The sequence below is a fragment of the Cydia strobilella genome, chromosome 1, assembly GCF_947568885.1.
Source record: "Cydia strobilella chromosome 1, ilCydStro3.1, whole genome shotgun sequence".
NCBI lineage: Eukaryota > Metazoa > Arthropoda > Insecta > Lepidoptera > Tortricidae > Cydia > Cydia strobilella.
In genome coordinates, this window is record NC_086041.1 from 211,356 (window position 1) to 230,542 (window position 19,187).

Here is a 19,187-nt window from a genome sequence, read left to right on the forward strand (position 1 = left end):
TATACTAACGCGCGCTGTGTCGGCCGCACGTGCTGGGCGCGTGCGGCGGCGCGCTGGCGCGGGGCGTGCAGGACCAGCTCGAGCAGCTGCTGGCGAGGTGGCTCAAGGCGGCCGCTGACCTGCAAGCGCTGCAGCACAAGTGAGTCTATAGTCTATACTAACGCGCGCTGTGTCGGCCGCACGCGCTATAGATTCAAATTTACACTATTAAAAAACGGACCGAATTATTTTATGCAACGCGACACCGGGTGGCTCAGATATCATGAGGTTAGCCGTTAATAGTTCACTAGAAAGAAAACCTTACTTTTGTTTTCCTTACAGGGTATCTTCGCTTGAGACATCCCGGGATTCCCCGCGGGACGCCGAAGAATCCCTGGCGGGCGTCCGGGCGCTGTTAGATACTACTAGCGCCAACCCCTCGGACCGAACTAGTCTGTCCGTGCGACTCAGCCTCGTTAAGGTACGAATACTTGTACATCTATTTCACTTATTCATTCAAATGGTTTTGCATTTCTTCTTGGCAAAAACAAGATTAACGAACCAGCAATACAACTTCAATTAGCTAATTTATTGATCACACTGTTAAAAGTTCACTGATGGTCAATTAACCTTTTGGACGCTAATGACGGATATATCGGCACCGCAGGTCCAATGCCAAAGACTGATTAATCCGTCACAGACCACAGAGCGACATAGATCTACGTGCATGTGCATAAAGTTCAATTTCAGTTGTGGTGTCCGAACAGCTTTCGTGTTTGACACGGCGTCGAAAAGGCCAAGTGTTGCAGTTATTTCACCACTCTCATACTAGATTCAACCGCTTCAACTGATCTCAACTGAAGCACAAACTTGGAAGAAAGTATCCTGGATTTTCCCTAGGCTACCTTCCGATACAGCCCGATCTCTCTACATATATAACACTTTACTCTCGCGTTTTTTATTTATTTATTTATTTTTTATTTAGAAACAAACAGTCTTATAAAACATGTAGGTGAATAAGCTGACAGCTAGAATTTATTACAATGTAGACCTATAGTTTCCTGTGTGTAAATTTTTAATAAAACTTAATACTATGAAATGCTATCTGAGACAACAGTGAAATTAACAAATAATGAGATAACTTAACCTAGCTTTAATACTAATTTAATAAAGAATAAACTTTCTTCTTTAATAACCCTAACGAACTGCCAAATATATCCGCGTTCATACACTTTTCATTATACAACCTGCATGCGCGTTTAATATATGATTGCTGTGCATATTTAGTGCGACTTGTCCCAACACTGAACAGCATTTTGCTCCGACAACCACGTTCTGTACAACGAGGCACTCGAAAACCTATATTATGTAGAAGTTCAGGGGCATCTACAAGATTATTTATTATTTTAAATAAAAATATCAGATCATTACATGAACGCCTTGACAGAGGTTGAAGGTTGTGTCTTGAAATTGAGGAGGCGTAATTTTCGTAGTTACCCCTTATTCGGAATTCGAGAGCTTTAATAAATATTTTTTGCACCCTTTCTATTCTCTTTTTATGTACATCATAGCAGGGATTCCATACCACCGAAGCGAATTCCAAGCGGCTTCTGACGTAGCTATTATAAAGTATCCTGTAAGTTAACGGTCTACGAAAAGGTTTAGCAATGCGAAGTATAAACCCTAATTGTTTATAAGCCTTATTTAAAATGTTGTCGATATGAGGGATGAAGGTTAGTTTTGTGTCAATTAATACACCCAAATCACGTATACTATCCTGACGCGTTAGAGTACTGCCACATAATTTATAATTGTATAATATAACACAATGTTTTGAACACATATTTAATTATACGAACGACCTCTACCGCGGTTTAATTTCATTGTTTTTACCTTAAATTCCGACGTTTTAGCTGAGTTGCACCAGCCGGGCTAGCACATGATTGGCGCGAGAGTATCTCGCCGCGACGTAGGCTACCCGTCCCCCTTTAATTCATACAGTTAGTAAAAGACGGGTAGTCTATCTAGCGGCGAGATACTGTCGCGTCAATCATGTGCTCGGCCTACAGCTGTGGTCAAAACAATGATATTAAATCGCGGTAGACCCGTTCGTATAATTAAATATGCGCTCTACATATAGCTTTAAAAGACCCCCACACGGGAACTTGACGCAGCGTATACGTAGCATAGCTTATAATCTTATATTTGGTGTTTTTTTTTCTGCATTGTGCTGCGTGAACAATGCGTTAGACGTCTTTTGAGCGGCGGTCTAGCCAGGTTCCGTACATTACGCAATTTAAACAATGTATTTTTTACGTGAAACGTGAGTGAAATGTCTTTAAAAACCCGTAGGGGTCGGATCAAAAACTAAGTTGTGGAATGAGCTACCTTCTGAGGTGTTTCCCTTGCGCTATAACATGGGGTTCTTCAAGAAGCAGGTATTTAGGGTTCTCAAAGGTGGGCAACGCATAAGTGGGTCCTCTGGTGTTGCTTATGTCCATGGGCGGCGATGAATGCTTCCCATCAGAAGGCTCGTCTGCTCGTTTGCTTCCTATTACATAAAAAAAAGTCATTAAGTCCGACTCACGCTTGACTGGACATTTCTAATAGGTTTTCCTGTAAACTATAGGTAAAGATCTATTTTGTGTATTTTTTTCAAAATTTTAGACCCAGTAGTTTCGGAGATAAAGGTGGGGGGGGGGGGAATAGTAATTGTTTGCCTATTTTCTAGAATAACTTTTAAACTGTTTACGCTATGTATGTAATTTGATATGTAACGCGATATAGTTTGAAAACCTTTATTTTATATTTTTACTATCTTGCATATCATTCAAAAGTGCCCCCCATGTTTAAAATTCATTTGTTTACGTTACATGTCCGTCTTTGGGTCACAAACCCACTTACATATGTATGCCAAATTTCAACATAATTGGTCCAGTAGTTTCGAAGAAAATAGGCTGTGACAGACGGACAGATAGACAGATAGACAGACAGACAGACGCACGAGTGATCATATAAGGGTTCTGTTTTTTTCTTTTGAGGTACGGAACCCTAAAAAGTATTCAAACTTTATTGAAGTATCGGGAAGCGTCGCCCACCGGATATTTGCAGCACTACCAAACGCATTTAGTTGAGCGGAATATCGCCAGTACTTTGCGGCATTCGTTACCCTATTCATACGCGGTTACGCCGGTAGATGGCGCGCGATTGGAATAATTAACCTATTTAAATTAATACTAATGAGTCTAATGACATCAATGTGTTTGTGTACCTACATAACTTTTTTTTAAACTACAAAATGAACTCTTTAGTTTCCATAGAACATCAAACATCAAACATTTATTCAGCAAATAGGCCACAGGGGCACTTTTACATGTCAATTTTTACAAGCAATAAAATTAACCAAATATTACAAAAAACAATTACAAATATGGAATCAATAATGAACAAAAAAAAGTCTCAACATTCACAATACAGTTATTGTTAAAAGCATAAAAGCTACAGTTTCCAGAATTTACTGTTAATTTACTCATAAATTTAAACAATATTTAGTAAGCTTTAAAGGGTCGGCAACGCGCGTGTAATATCTCCGGTGTTGCAGGCGTCCATAGGCTACGGTAACTGCTTACCATCAGGCGGGCCGTATGCTTGATTGCCACCGACGTGGAATAAAAAAAAAGCTCTAATTAATAATTATTAAGTATGATCTTTTATTAAAAGTGTAACAATCTCTGTATGTTTTTATTTTGTTTTGAAAGAAGCACCTTAGGAGTCTTTTTTCGTCATAAAATATCTGCCGACAAATTTACATCAAAGAAAAATATGAAATATATTCAAACGTAAATTTTATTATTTATTAGGGTACGCCTTTAATCTTAATTCATTAAGACACCCAACAATTTCCAAAATAGTTTAGTACCGGCCAACGGTAGGCGACGCGACTTTTGCCCGCGACCGTCCGCTGCGATTTGTCAGACGCCGCGACGCTTGGCATCTAGCCAACCACCTGTACAACCAAAATACAACCTTACATAACAACCTTAAGGTCCAAACTAGAAAAACAAAGTCATCAACTGCAAACACGCTTTGTTAAGCGGTTCTCAACCTTAAATCAAAGTTGTAAAGTTAATTTTTGACCAAAAGCGGACGGTGAACGGGAAATGCACTTAGCTCGTATACCGTATTTGGTCTGCACAGGGGTTGTTTTGTCGACATGTTTGTCTGTTTGGAGATCGCTTCCTCGTTCGATCGTTGCATTTAACATTTAATGTGTTTGCGGTGATCGCGTAAAACAATTTGCTTTGTGTTGCTAATGGCTTTGCGAGTCGTTTCGTTGGAAATGTCTTTTCACATCACCTATTCGAAAAGGGGCTTTTTCTTCCCCGTTAGGAGGGATCAAAGTAGCACTTTTCTGTTCTAGGACATGATTTTTTTTAGGTTTTAGAATATTTTTAGGTTAAAATAATATTTTGGAACATAACAATTTCCTCATAGGTGATGTGAAAAATAGTACGTGTCTCATGGTAGCAAAATTATTTCCACCTTGGGCGTTAACACTTGAATGCCTCACTACGCTCAGGATTCAATTATAGAATCCTTCGCTTCGTTCAGGATTCAATATACGCCCTCGCCGTAAATATGTCATTTTGCTCCCTTGTGACACAATCTACTATTACATCTTAAGGGTCCAAGTTGGTAATTGGATATTCATTTTCTGTACTACGCTGAAGCGATCTAGATGCATTTTGGTATAAATAATTTGAGGCCCGAGGAAGGACATTGGGTAGTTTTTAGGGTTCCGTACCCAAAGGGTAAAAACGGGACCCTATTACTAAGACTTCGCTGTCCGTCTGTCCGTCTGTCTGTCACTAGGCTGTATCTCATGAACCGTGATAGCTAGACAGCTGAAATTTTCACAGGTATTTCTGTTGCCGCTATAACAACAAATACTAAAAAGTACGGAACCCTCGGTGCGTGAGTCCGACTCGCACTTGGCCGGTGTTTTATTAATCATCATCATTCCACGCAGACGAAGTCGCTGACAGACTTGGAAATCTTGCATGTTCTATGTTATTTTATTTTTGTTTCGTTATGGTTTTGGACATTATCATAAGCATCGTCTCAATTTACAATTCCGTAGTTTCTCAAACTGCTGAAACATCAATAGGGAATATTACGCGAAACTCTGCGTAGGGGGCGCCAGGGCGCCACTACCACAATCTGAAACTATCGTGGAACAAGAAAATTGATTTATCTTACATCTCTGTCACTTGCATATTCGAGCGATAAAGAGGCAGATAGCGAAATTTCCGATTCGCGTTTCCCGCTAGGTCCTCTGTAAACAAACCGCCTTGGTGCATCAATGTCATATTTATGTCATATATATATATATGTAGGTATTTATATGTATTTTTAATGTATATTTGTGTAAGTATAGTATCATAGTGGTCTGACTTGGATCTTTTTCATATCCACTCTTTACAATCCTGCACCAAACTGTCTCTGTTTAGTCCAATGGTTGACTGGTAGAGAATGCCTCAAGGCTTTAAGTCCGCCATTTGTTCTCTTTTTGTGTAAATTTGTCCAATAAAGTGTTAGGTTACCACCGGGTTGATGATGAAAACTAATACTTGTACCAATATTTTAACTTTATTCTTTCGTTACCAACATAATAACAACCAATTTACAATAAATATTCCAAGACGCCTACACTGTAACTCGTCTGTACACGAACTGCCCCTTGTCACAGTGTACCCGCCTTTTAATAACAATTCAAGATGGCGGGAACCAGTGACAAGTAAGGGTCAACTGATACTCTTTTTTAAGCTAATCGTAAAAGTAAAAATGATCAAAATATAAGCTATTAATAAATAATGATCCTTACAAACAGTGTTGCTAACAAAAGTTTAAATAAAAAATAAATAAATATTTTATTATCTCTGAAAACTTGTCAAAAACCTGTATAAGTTACTCTATGGTTTACTAAAACGGCTAGTGCTGCACTCTGGTGGCAGAACGATGCAGTAATATCCCCTATTAGCGTTTTGACAACCGTCCATATGCATCACGGGCCATGAGCCGCGCTGACGGGTGATTAGTCCGCGTCCGCGGTGATTCATGGCGCCGGCGCCGCGCCGGTGACATTTGCGTCCGTCATTACCAAGTTAATGCCAACTAAAGTTCACTACCTCCCTGAAAAGCCTTAAAGACTGAACTGTAAAGAATACTCCACAAAAGCTTCCTTATAAAGCTCTCTATTTCACAAAAAAATGCCAAGGTACCATTTGTAAGTAGAATTATGACTCTACTGAATTGTCATTCAAAACCATTCTTTTTTAGAGTTTTGAATGATTCACGGTTAGTTTCACTAGACTTATATTGACCGGGATATAGACCGTGATTACCTTTTGTATTATTTGTAAGCTCCCGATATTTCGACGCAGTTACATGCATCATGTTCACGGGTGACTGAAGATAGCGGGTGGGTGTCAAAGTCTACCCGTCTACCCTCATTCTTGCGCAAAACATACAAAAGGTAATCACGGTCTATATCCCGGTCCATATAAGTCTATTGTCTTTTTTTTTAGAATTATCCACAAAACTACATAACATAAACAACACTGGCCTACACGAGTTTAGGTGCTCAAATTTTTAGGTTGAAATCTTGTTTGTTTAATCACACAGAATTTAAATTTAAATATAATAAAGACGGTAATTAAACACGTAACTGATTTTAATAACAAAACTTCCGTGAGACACAGACATATTAAATATATTAATAACGGGTCGAGCGTTTTTCGACTTAAAATACGTGAGTGACCCGTTATTAATATATTTAATACGTAACTGATTTGTCCAATAACAGCCGGAAACCAAACACGTAACTGGTTTATAAGAGGACGTCGTGCGACGTCAGACAACGTCACGCCGCGTCACACACTATTCCCGGCGCGCCAGAAATAGTCCGCCGAATCGTAAACACACCAGTTTACATCGGCGACATTTGTAGCGGAGGGCCCTTTAAGGCCCGGTTCAATGACCTGCACTCACTAATGTTAAAACATGTAATAAATACAAACTATTCGTCACATAAATTCAAACTGGCGTCACTAAGGTGTCGGTTAGGACGCGTCTAGAATAGACCACCACCAAATTGAAAACAGGCCAGTTTTCACCAGCGACATTCAGACACAGACACAGACGACAGCTTTTTCAAGACACGGTGTTAAAACATTCGATATAAATAAAAACTTTTAGTCGTCCTTTAATTGAATATAACTATTGATTATTTGAAGAGACAGGATGGATTCTTCTTGTAGTGTTATAACTACTGGAAAAACGTAAAGTGGTACGCCACCACTATAAGTAAATAATACACGTAATACATCACTTTATCTCTCTCTGGGTTGAAACTCGTTGGAAGGTCAGATGGCAGTCGCTTTCGTAAAAACTAGTGCCTACGTCAATTCTTAGGATTAGTTGTCAAGCGGACCCCAGGCTCCCATGAGCCGTGGCAAAATGCCGGGATAACGCGAGGAAGGTAGTAGTAGTAGTAGTAAACTCTTTATTGTACAAATATACATATTAAAAATTACATGGTACAAATAATAAGATGTACAAAGGCGAACTTATCCCTTTGAGGGATCTCTTCCAGTTAACCTTTGAGTAGATGAGAGGAGAAAGTGAAAAGAGGGTGACAAATGTAGCAAAATGTACAACAAGGTACCAGAAAGATAAAGGATATAAATACATACAAAATTAATAGGATAAACATATAATATATTACACAAAAAGGAATGGGGAAAATACACTAAAAATTGGAAAGAAGTAGAAAAATATAAAGCAACATACAATACAAATATAGGCACATTAATCAATCAGATAACCATAGCTTCTTTAAAGGTGGGGGGTGGTGGTGAATACATCACTTTATCGATAACCCTAATTATTTTGGTTATCAGTATTAAGATAGGTATACAAGCGGCCCTTATACTGAAAGTATGTGATGTGTCTGTGGTGGCCATTTACACTATTCTTACATCTATCATGTGCTTACATCTGTTTTGCATCAAGCACATTGGTAATGTATTGACTTCTTCGCCTCGCAATAATTCACTCGTATCGGCCATTGATTTGTGAAGCGACCCCCACTTCCTACTTATGATATCTCACTCCGCGCTAATGGTTCTATCAATCCGCGGGCGTCCATTAGAGCGAGACGCGATGACGGGTGGGCGTGCGAGAGGGAGAGATTGTGTCGCGTGCGCATACAACGATACAGATTTAAGTAAGTCAACTTGCTTAAAAGTACACAGTTGCTCTAATAATTTTGATCTATATAATACATTACGATATCAAATCCTTTTTATTGCATAATCTCAAAATTTTACACAGGAACAACATGCGGCGTTAAAAAGCGATCTCTTCCACACAACCTTTACTAACAAGGAAGTGCAAAAACTAAATTGGAGCAATTAATATTTAAAACAGTTGATTGAAAAATAAAAACTAGTTATAACTAAGGAACATAGGAAAACTACTTTTAACAACCAGAAAATAAGATTGAATTGGCAACCTACCGTACTAGTATTATCATACAGAACGGCCACGCACCGCCCCGCTCCGACTCGAGTTACCTCGCCCCGCGACAGCAGATTGACGGCCGTTTGCCGGCCGCTCAGTACTGTTTTTAATTAAGCAACTTACTCACACTATGACGCATGACGCGTACACAGACGTGCCGTTCACACATAGAAACGCAAGTGATTTTTGATGTATAGCGTGTCCGCCCTGTGCTACCGGGTAAATATCATTCGACATCTGTATTGATGGTTGATGTCGCCTGTAAGGGCCGGTACAGACGGACTGCAATCCGACTGCAACTTGTATGGGAACGTCGACGTTGCAGTTTGCGTGCAGTCGGGTTTCAGTTCGTTTGTATCAGCCCTAAGAGCAGGCAAAGTCGTAGGGCACTAAACAGCTATCTTCGTTGAGTGTGACGAGACGAGATGAGGGGTCGTAAATATAAGTGCGACTGTACGTTGTGATGGGAGGAGGCATAAACTGAATGCCAGAACTAGGAAGTAAGACTGAACGTGTTTGAGCACCGAGCTTTGCTAAAGCTCATCCTGACATAACATCAGCAAATCAATACGTGTTTTGAATGATTCACGGTTACACTAGACTTATATTGACCGGGATATAGACCGTGATTACCTTTTGTATTGGATATTTCGACGCAGTTACATGCATCTTGTTCACGGGTGACTGAAGATAGCGGGTGGGTGTCAAAGTTGTGTAGACCGCGCTCGGTCTACTCTCGTTCTTGCGCGTCGGCTGCGTTCGCTTTCAAGTTTCAACGCAATACAAAAGGTAATGTAATTGTTTAATAAAAAAATATATTTATTTAAGTGATATAAATAAAAGATGTAAGACGTGTAGAAATAAGTAACAAAAAATTGTGACCTGTAATACCTTATTACCAATAAATTATGTCTATGTCTATGTCTAATCACGATTCCGGTCCGTCCCGGCCAATATAAGTCTAGTGAAACTAACCGTGAATCATTCAAAACTCTGATTCACGCTTAGTTTTATTAGACTTATATCGGGAGCTCATAAACAATACAAAAGGTAATCACGGTCTATATCCCGGTCAATATAAGTCTAGTGAAACTAACCGTGAATCATTCAAAACTGATTTACGGTTAGTTTCACTAGACTTATATCGGGAGCTCATAAACACTACAAAAGGTAATCACGGTTTATATCCCGGTCAATATAAGTCTAGATTAGCAAATCAATCATAGCTAGCCGAAGACTCGTAGTTCGCTTCGTAAATTGTATGTATATGGTGAAAGAATTGTCGGTTTTTAAAATGTTATTGTAAAATATACATTTTAACACACAAGTAAACGTGTAGTAGATATTAACACTAAAAGGAAATAACGAGTATAACTACAACTATAAACAGCGGTAGACAAGAGGCGGTCTTTTCGCTAGATAAAACGACCTCTTTCCGACAACCTTTGGGTAGTGGACAGGACTTTCAAGCTACAAGCAATAAACTTAATGTTGGACAACATTTGTCATGTTAGAGTTTTGAATGATTCAGGGTTAGTTTCACTAGACTTATATTGACCGGGATATAGACCGTGATTACCTTTTGTATTATTTGTGAGCTCCCGATATTTCGACGCAGACGATATTTGTCATGTTGTTAATTCGAACAAAAAGGACTGCATTATCGTTTGATATATTTATAATACAACACATTTAATTCAGAAATAATGATTAATAAGTAATATTAAGACAGTTGACCGTATAAGGAAGCAATTATCCTTACCCTCCCGTATAAGGAAAGCTGTGATCTATCCAAAATCCTATCGCGGCGCGCGCGTCTATTTCAGTTCTACGAATATTCCTGTCCCATCTCCACACCACCGTTCCCTAGCGTCCCATCTCCGCGTCCTATGGCATTCGATTTCCAACCTTTCGACACAGGATTAAGGTTGATAATGGATTGTTGATGCAGATGCAAATATTCCCGAATTCATTCGATTTAGTAATTTTAGTATAGATCGAAACGTATCGCCGGCGTCGGCGGCATTTCCGCGGTCGCCGTGGACGCGTGCGTTTCCTCGCGACTTTCCCGCGATTTTCATATTTTCCCGAATTTCACGTAGTCTCCAGACTGTCGTTTCAATCGTGTTGATACCAGTGGGATGAATGTGAAAGAAGCCCGCCCGTGGGTGCGTCTACGCTGATATTAATAATTTTACGAGTGCGCGCCGCGCGGGTTTGAATATTTTATCAAGTCAAACACAGTGTTAATTAAGTCCTGTTATAGGCTTTTGTAAAACCTGTAGGCCGAGCACATGATTGGCGCGACAGTATCTCGCCGCGAGATAGACTACCCGTCTTTTACTGACTGTATGAATTAAAGAGGGACGGGTAGTCTATGTCGCGGCGAGATACTCTCGCGCCAATCATGTGCTAGCCCGGCAAGTGCTCTAGGCATTGCAACACAATATTTTACTTAAAATGAAGCTTATAGATGTGCAAGAAAGTTCTGACGAATCAACCACCGCCATTACCTTCAGCAACTTACACAAAGAATTCGAAGGATACGAATGACAATTAGCATATGAAATGTGCACAGAACAATATTATTTAAAACGCCGGTTTAACTCCTGCTTTCTTATTTTAAGTTCTGTTTTTGAATTATTCTGGAAGTTACTGAATGTAGCTACGGTTTATTAAACGCTACGATATCGACCAGTCTTCTGAAATAGTTGCAAAGCCGCTGAAGCGTTCCGTTGTGTATGTTGTGATGTGTTTTTATGTTGATATTGATATACCGGCCGTATTATTGTTGTACCTCGTGCTCCGCGCGGGGTCGCCGAAGCGTTGTTTTTGTTGTGCACGTGTGATTTCTTTTGTGTTTATGTTGTTGTTGTGTTAATGTTGTGTTTTGTGCACAGGCGCGCTCGGAGGAGCTGGGCGCGCGGCTGCAGGACGCCGGGCCGATGCAGGCGCAAGTGCAGCAGGTAACTATACATTTTTTTCTACTTTCTGTAGATTGCGATCACTAGTTTAAGTTACAAGTACCATTTGTCCATGTCCATTAACGCTTTTATCTTTTAGACCTGTTATTTAGAAATGGTTCCCTGCATGTATAACTGTATTCTGTAGTAAACTGATTTTCTCATGCTACTTACGCTGAATCATGTCATGCGTGCGCAATAAGTGCGATCGTAACGCTGAGTAATTTTCAATTTTGACAATTTAGCGACATGTTTTTTTTTGTTAAAAATAGAGGTATAATTAAGACGAATACTAACATTAGCCCATGGGTCGGAAACCGGTATTTGCTCCATACAAAAATACCGGTATTATAACGTTCTTTTTCGTTCTATTGTTTATAATTTCATTTCTAATGGGACGTTTTAATAATGCAAAATTGTTTCCTAAATACATGATTCAGTCCTACGTAATGAGCATAAAAAAATTCAAAATATTGGGCTATTTCGGGGTTTTTAAAAAATACCGTTTCCGAGCCCTGCATTAGCCACCCCATGTTTTAATCAATTAGGTACACCTCAAAGACTCTTCTGTACTGAAATACTCTACTGTTCTGCTTTGGCTGTTAAATTATAGTAGAGCCGAAACCTACAGAACGTTGTTAGTGAATAGACAGTCTGCATAATGAAGGGCGCAGCACCCTACACTCAGCTCGCAGTTCACAAACCGAATACGGCGAATTTACATCACCACCTATCATAGAGTACTTACAGCTCGAACACGACGTCTGCGGTGTCAGCATGGTTGCATTTTTATCACCTGTCACTATGCCTGTCACTCGCACTTACATACTTGTTAGAACGACGATAAAAATGCGACCGTGCTGAGCCCGCTAAGGAAGCGAAATGACACCCCGTTTCTCGCCCGTCTCCCGCTTCCAAGACAAGTTTCTTGTTTTAACTATGGGCCATAGAATATGATAGATAGATGGAACATAAAAGACAATCGCAGTTGCAACTCGCGCCGTAACTTACGTCATTTCTATCGCGTCGAGTTTACGAACTGCACTTAAGTCGCGTTCCCACTACGTCGTACCATCCTATAATAATAGGCCTTTATTATGTGTCAGATGTTTTAAGCAGCGCGGTTACGACACTTGCGTTCGTGGCTGTAAAGCCCTATGCGGGAGAGGGTCCCTCGGCCACACACGCAGCAGGTGTATGCTCTCCCAGGTGGGCGGGGGTTGGAGGCCTGCTCGCGGTGCCTCGTGCGTTTCTCTTTTAATAAGGAGAACCAGGCATCGTCGTGCTTGGATTGACCTTCCTATATGTGTAATACAAACGTTTCGTATTACCAATGAGGATATAATAAGATAGAGCGGTACTGTCATAGTAAATTTTGTAACCACTGTAAATTCACTGCCATCTATTGACATACTTTAAAACTAAAAATGAAGATTTTAAAAAATACGTTAAAATGTATTTAAATATGGATAAATTATTTTTTTATTTGCATTAATTATTTTTATATGAATTTGACCCATCTTCTTTCACTGGTATGCGTTAAAATTATAAATAACAAACGAAACAGTCAACGCCCTCTATACGAGTGTAGGCCAAAACTAGTGGCGCCATCTGATCGAGAGTCAAATTTTCGTGATTTTCGAGGCACGTTTTTTCCTTAGACTGTATCCATCTATAACGGAGTTATATCTATCTTTGGTATTACAGAGTCTGGTAAATAGTCTGCGGCTCCGATAAATACAGTTAGCTCTTTGTTGTGCGCTTCTAACGCCTGGATTATGCAGGACACTGACAGCAATTGTTCCATTTCCACTGACAGACCACTGACAGACACAGTAGCTGTACAAGACATTTTCACCAGAAATCGGGGGTAGTTCTAATTTTAGGTTGATATTAACGTTTCAGCATGCTAATCTAGCATTAGTATCCGTAGCAAGTAACAACTGTTTAAAGCTTCCGGTCCAATTAACATACTCGTACCTATATATATCGCCATCGTTAAATATTATAAGACCATTGACCGTGACTACTTATAAATAACTAATGTACTCAAATAAATGAGTCTAATAATGACTGCTTCTTGGCGAAACACAAGCGTTTAATTTCTTCAAATGTATGAAAACTGCTTATTAAGAACAAACCTTGCTAAGCTTAGGAATTTCGTCGCTATACTTACTCAACCTCATATCTGCAACAATCATTTGATGGAAATGTCGCTTTTCTTTCATTCGGAATACGGGTGTTTTTGTCATCAAATGAGTGTTGCAGATACGAGGTTGAGTATGTATAGCGGCGATTTGTCCCGTCTACGCGAACCCTTATAACGAACATTAAATTAAAAGCTGTATTGTTTAATTCATGTTTTTCTATATTTTTTGCAGAAGTAGTTAGTTAATTAGGGTTCCGTACCCAAAGGGTAAAAACGGGACCCAAATACTAAGTCTTCGCTGTCCGTCTGTCACCACAGGCTGTATCTCATGAACAGTGATAGCTAGACAGCTGAAATTTTCACAGATGTATTTCTATTGCTGCTATAACAAGAAATACTAAAAACAGAATAAAATAAATATTTAAGTGGGGCTCCCATACAACAAACGTGATTTTTTTGCCGTTTTTTCCGTAATGGTACGGAACCCTTCGTGCGCGAGTCTGACTCGCACTTAGCCGGTTATTTTCTGGTACAGCACGGGAAAATGGTCAAATTTCAGATTGTCTGAATATGATTTTGTGTCTGCTGCAGACACCGCTTGTCTGGCTCGTATCGTATCGTTCCAAAGCTGCATAATTATTTACAAAAAGGCTGGTAGTCGTTAATTTGAGGTGTCCCTCCGGGGCGCCATGATAGCCGCGGGGAGGATGCATTCACAACTAATATCTGGCAGTGTTTTAACTGTGGCTCTCTTAGGCAATTTTAAACTAGCATAGAGTTAGACCAAGATAAGTCTGCAACGTTTTTGATAGCACACGCTGTGCAAGTGTTTCATAGAAGTGCATAATTTCATAAAAGTTTGACGTTTCAAATAACATTAAAAAGTTATTTTATCTCTTACATAATATCAAAGATAGATATAACTCCGTAATAGATAGATACAGTCTAAGGAAAAAACGTGCCTCGAAAATCAAGAAAATTTGATTCTCGTTCAGAGGGCGCTACTAGTTTTGGCCTACAGTCGTATAGATGGCGTTGACGGTTTCGTTTGTTATTTAACAATTTTAACGCATATCAGTGAAAGAACATCGGTCAAAATCATAAAAATAATTAATGCAAATAAAAAAAATCATTTATCTATATTTAAATACATTCTATCGTATTTTTATAAATCTTCATTTTTAGTTTTAAAGTGTGTCGACAGATGGCAGTGAATTTACTGGGGTTACAAAATTTACTATGACAGTACCGCTCTAGTATAAGTTACTCTATGATAATATTATTATCTTGTGAGCGTTTTGGGGTCACCTGTAAACCCGCAAGAGATTTTCCACAAATAAAACAATAAAAAAATAAAGTAAAGCGCGCGGTTGTATTGTGCGATAAACGTAGCGTTGAACGCATGCGATCAACGGAATGTAGGATAAATAAAATGCGCTTACCGCTGCGTTTTACCGCGTAAAACAATAAAGTGTCATTAGATTATCCGATGTAAAATGACGCATTGCGTTTAACCCTGCGTTTTTCGCATAAAACAACCGCGCGTATAAATTAACCAAGGATTTGTAATGATTTTGTGCAGTCGAACAAGTCGATACAACTAAATTGTTTATTATAAAGTTTTAGAATACGATTTATGGGCGAATTTTGAGCACTATGTTACAGCAGCAGCGGGGGCGAGCACTTCAGCCGCCGTTAAATCAAACATGCGTTAATATAAGTACCGTACCGACGACAAGCCACGATCTAACAAATGTCCCGTCCTCATTTGTTAAACGGCTCGTAGTATCGTGTCCTATAGTACTGAGTACAGTCAGCAATAGAAGTACACCCCAGGCCAAAAGTATGGAAACAAGCTTGTATTTCAATAGAAAAGTGTGATCTTTTAAGCGATGGATTTTATACTACTCATTGACAATTTGGTAATAGTAGTTTATGTGACTGCTACATAATGAAAGGCATTAAAACTCGAGTGTGGGTTTATGAAACGAACGTAGTGAGTTTCATAATAGAATCGCACGAGTGTTTTAATGCCTAATTATGTACAGTTACATACACTGCTTTATCTACACACATATTATAAACTTTCTATGATATATTCACTAACCTCATATTACAGCCGACATTGGGGCATAGTTGCTCTCTGGCGGAATTCGCGGATATGAGGTGGCGTCTCCGAAATATCTTTATCGCACATTTTACACGAAACTTTTGCTAGAGTTACTTTAAAAACAATAAAACAAATTATTTTTTACTTACAAACTAATTAAAAGATAAACTGCACGTCAAATGGCGGCAAAGAAAACTATTTTTTACTTACAAACTTTTTTACTTTTTTCACGCATGTCACGCATCCGTAGTTTTTTTATTTATTCAGAGACAAACTAGAGTGGGGGTCGATTGCCATATCGTTCGATACCAACTAACAAGCGAGAATTGTCAAATTTGTATGCAATTGACATTTTATTTCGAATAAAACGTCATCTCGACTGATATTAGAATAAAGGTCAAATCAAACTTCTTTGTTTTTCAGAGATATTCGAAATTTGAATAAAATAATATTATCGGAATCGATGTTATTGTTTAGCAATAATAACATTTTCGCAGATAAAAAATTCGCTGTAACAAAACAGATTATCTTAATGTTGGCCATTATTTACGGATTTTGAAGGCATCATAGAGGGTTTATGATATGTGTGTAGATAAAAATAATAATAGAACATTTTAAAAGTAAATTACTCTGGCTGTGATAGTTGCCAATTCGACATTTTGTCATGTAATTAAAGGGTAGGTATAATTATGTAACTTTTTCCTACTTTATTTTTTTAGCTTTTTGACAATATTTTAGGATGTTTTGATATTAAGCGTGTATTTTTAATCTTTTTGGTTTGCCTAATGTAAGTGCTAGTTTACAAATATATACAACAAAGATAGAAACATGAGATATTAAAGAAAACAACGTTGTTTCCATACTTTTGGCCTGGGGTGTAGCTAAGCGGGCGAGTTGTTCAAAACTTGCACACGCTTTCTGGTTTTCTAAACAGATTTGAAGATATAATGTTTGAAAAACTCGCTCGGTTAGATACTTACCTTGACTGTAACTACTCCTTCCGAGATAAAAACTTAGTTTCCGTGATACCTATTATTACTTCTGCGTGCGTTTCTTTATGAGCAACACTGATTTGGTACATATGTAGATAAAGATGGCATTTGAAACAGTGCTGAAATATCTGGGGGCACGGCAGTGGCCCCGCCAAGTCGGGCAAAACAAAGAGGCACGGCCTTACCATCCTTTTTTCGAAGCCATTCAGGCCATTTTCGACGTCTTGTATCAATATTTCTAATAGTATTACAAAGGAAACTCCTGTTGCCTGATCACCAGGCACGTGTCGTGTCGCGTCTAGACATACGCGACGTGTGGATGCGACACTACTGCCTATGTGTACCTTCATACCTATGTACGAGTACATACGCTTTCAGCGTACGAGAGGGAATGTTAAAGAGAAAATGAGAGTGGAATCGACAAGTGCGGCAAAGGGTTCCGTGGTTTTTTCTTTTTTTTATTAGGAGATCCAACAGCTGTGACATTAACATAAAACTTATAGTAAATACAGGAAGCCAATTATAGGAACTCACAGGTAGTGACATGATACTAAACTTTTATGCAAAATTATTAAACTTTTAGAAGTCAACGATTGCAGATGCAGATTGATTGTTAAGTTTACGATTGCGACTTCAATGTGAAAATACGTGTATGTGATTAAAAAAAACTTGAATTATCCTATGTAGGTTGTTCTATGAAGAAATAAATAATAACTAGAAAACATTGGACTTGATAAATATACTAAGTACCATACCATTACGTTTTAAAAGTCTATTTTTGGATGAAATAAATACTACCTGTATTATGTTTGTATCACACATAGTATAAAACAAAGTCGCTTCCTGCTGTCTGTCTGTTCCTATGTATGCTTAGATCTTTAAAACTACGCAACGGATTTTGATGCGGTTTTTTAATAGAAAAAATAAAATAATAATAATAATACAACGATGACGATGACGATGACGATGATTATACGGGAAATAGGCGTGATTATATGTATGTATGTATGTATGTATGTTTTTAATAGAGTGGAAGAGGAAGAATTTAAGAGGAAGCTTTATATGTATCAGCATTGCACCCGTGCGAAGCCGGGGCGGATCGCTAGTATGAAATAAATTATGACATTATTATGTACTGAGGTGAATGGAATGAAATAATATGAGTCGAAATAGAACGAACGAATTAAAATATTATTCATGTCGTTATTATAATAATAATAAATAATAATAAATAAAAATGTTATTTATTTATTATTACATTAAGATAATAATAATTATTAATCTTATATATACATTCGAATCTACAAGTATATAATATCTTATAGACAGCGTGTTTTAAATAAACGCGACAGATCCTTTTAACGCACGGAACCCTAAAAGCAATATTGTTTTTTGTCACGTTCAGCCGTGTCTCGCGTTACAACGTACGTTGGCAAATACACGATTTGTAGCGACGACTAAAATGCACCTGAAACTCAACGCAGCCAACATTTAAACACATTCACGCAACATTAGTTCTTATCTCGTCGTGTTAAGGTTTTAATTTGTCTATTAACAATGCATGGTGGTATTCGAACTTTATTTCAATCAGGGATGTTGCGGATGCCGATTTTTTGACATCCGCGGATGCGGATGCGGGTGCGGATTTTTAAAGGCTCACACCCGCGAATGCGGATGTCGAGATTAGGCACATAAAAAACGTCAAATATTACACTTTAGTAATTTTTATTTAAAAAAAAAACGAAACTTAGTCTTTGAACAAGAATAGAGGTGCCCCACAATCGCATTACTATACTAAAGTCTAAATAAATTAAACGTTTTACTTCTTGTCGCTGTCCGTCATAGGCTAGTGCTCGATCGACGAATCAGAAAAACGAAACGAGATTCCTATTGGCTAACGACGAAATTACCTAGCACTTACGCCGCCGCTAAAACGTTCCCGTACCTACCTGTTCCACATCCGCATCGGCATTAAGCTCCGCATCGATTTTATGCGGATGCGGATGCGAATATTCGCAACATCCCTGATTTCAATTACCCAGTTAGCGTAGTTATCTGGTAGTTGTACCACACAAGCGTACACACAAACAGAGACGCAACTTCGCCCTCAAGTTGTGCCAAACTGCCTATCTATACACAAATATTCCTACTCGACTGCAGGACAGAACCATCATCATCATTCAATTTAAGAGCTGTGGGCTCTTGTCGGTGCAGCGTGATGAAGTTGTCTCCACCTAGGTCGATCCGAAGCCAGCCCTTTAGTATCCTGGTACGACACGGCCCCTGCATGCTCCTTTACTTGGCTCATATAACTTTTTCTTGGCCTTCCCCTACATCTCCTTCCGTTTATTTTCCCTTCTATGATGTTCCTGATGAATTGGTCGTGTCGTAGCAGGTGGCCAATCATTTTT

General features: G+C 38.8%; 1 protein-coding gene across 1 annotated transcript in view; it reads left to right on the plus strand.

Moving 5' to 3' along the window:
* Positions 1-19,187, plus strand: part of LOC134748000 (uncharacterized) — a 448,054-nt gene that overhangs the window by 102,765 nt on the left and 326,102 nt on the right. Inside the window, exons 35-37 of the mRNA XM_063682700.1 lie at positions 28-139; positions 322-460; positions 11,463-11,528. Coding sequence (XP_063538770.1) covers positions 28-139; positions 322-460; positions 11,463-11,528 — 317 coding nt within the window. The remainder of the gene's footprint in view (positions 1-27; positions 140-321; positions 461-11,462; positions 11,529-19,187) is intronic.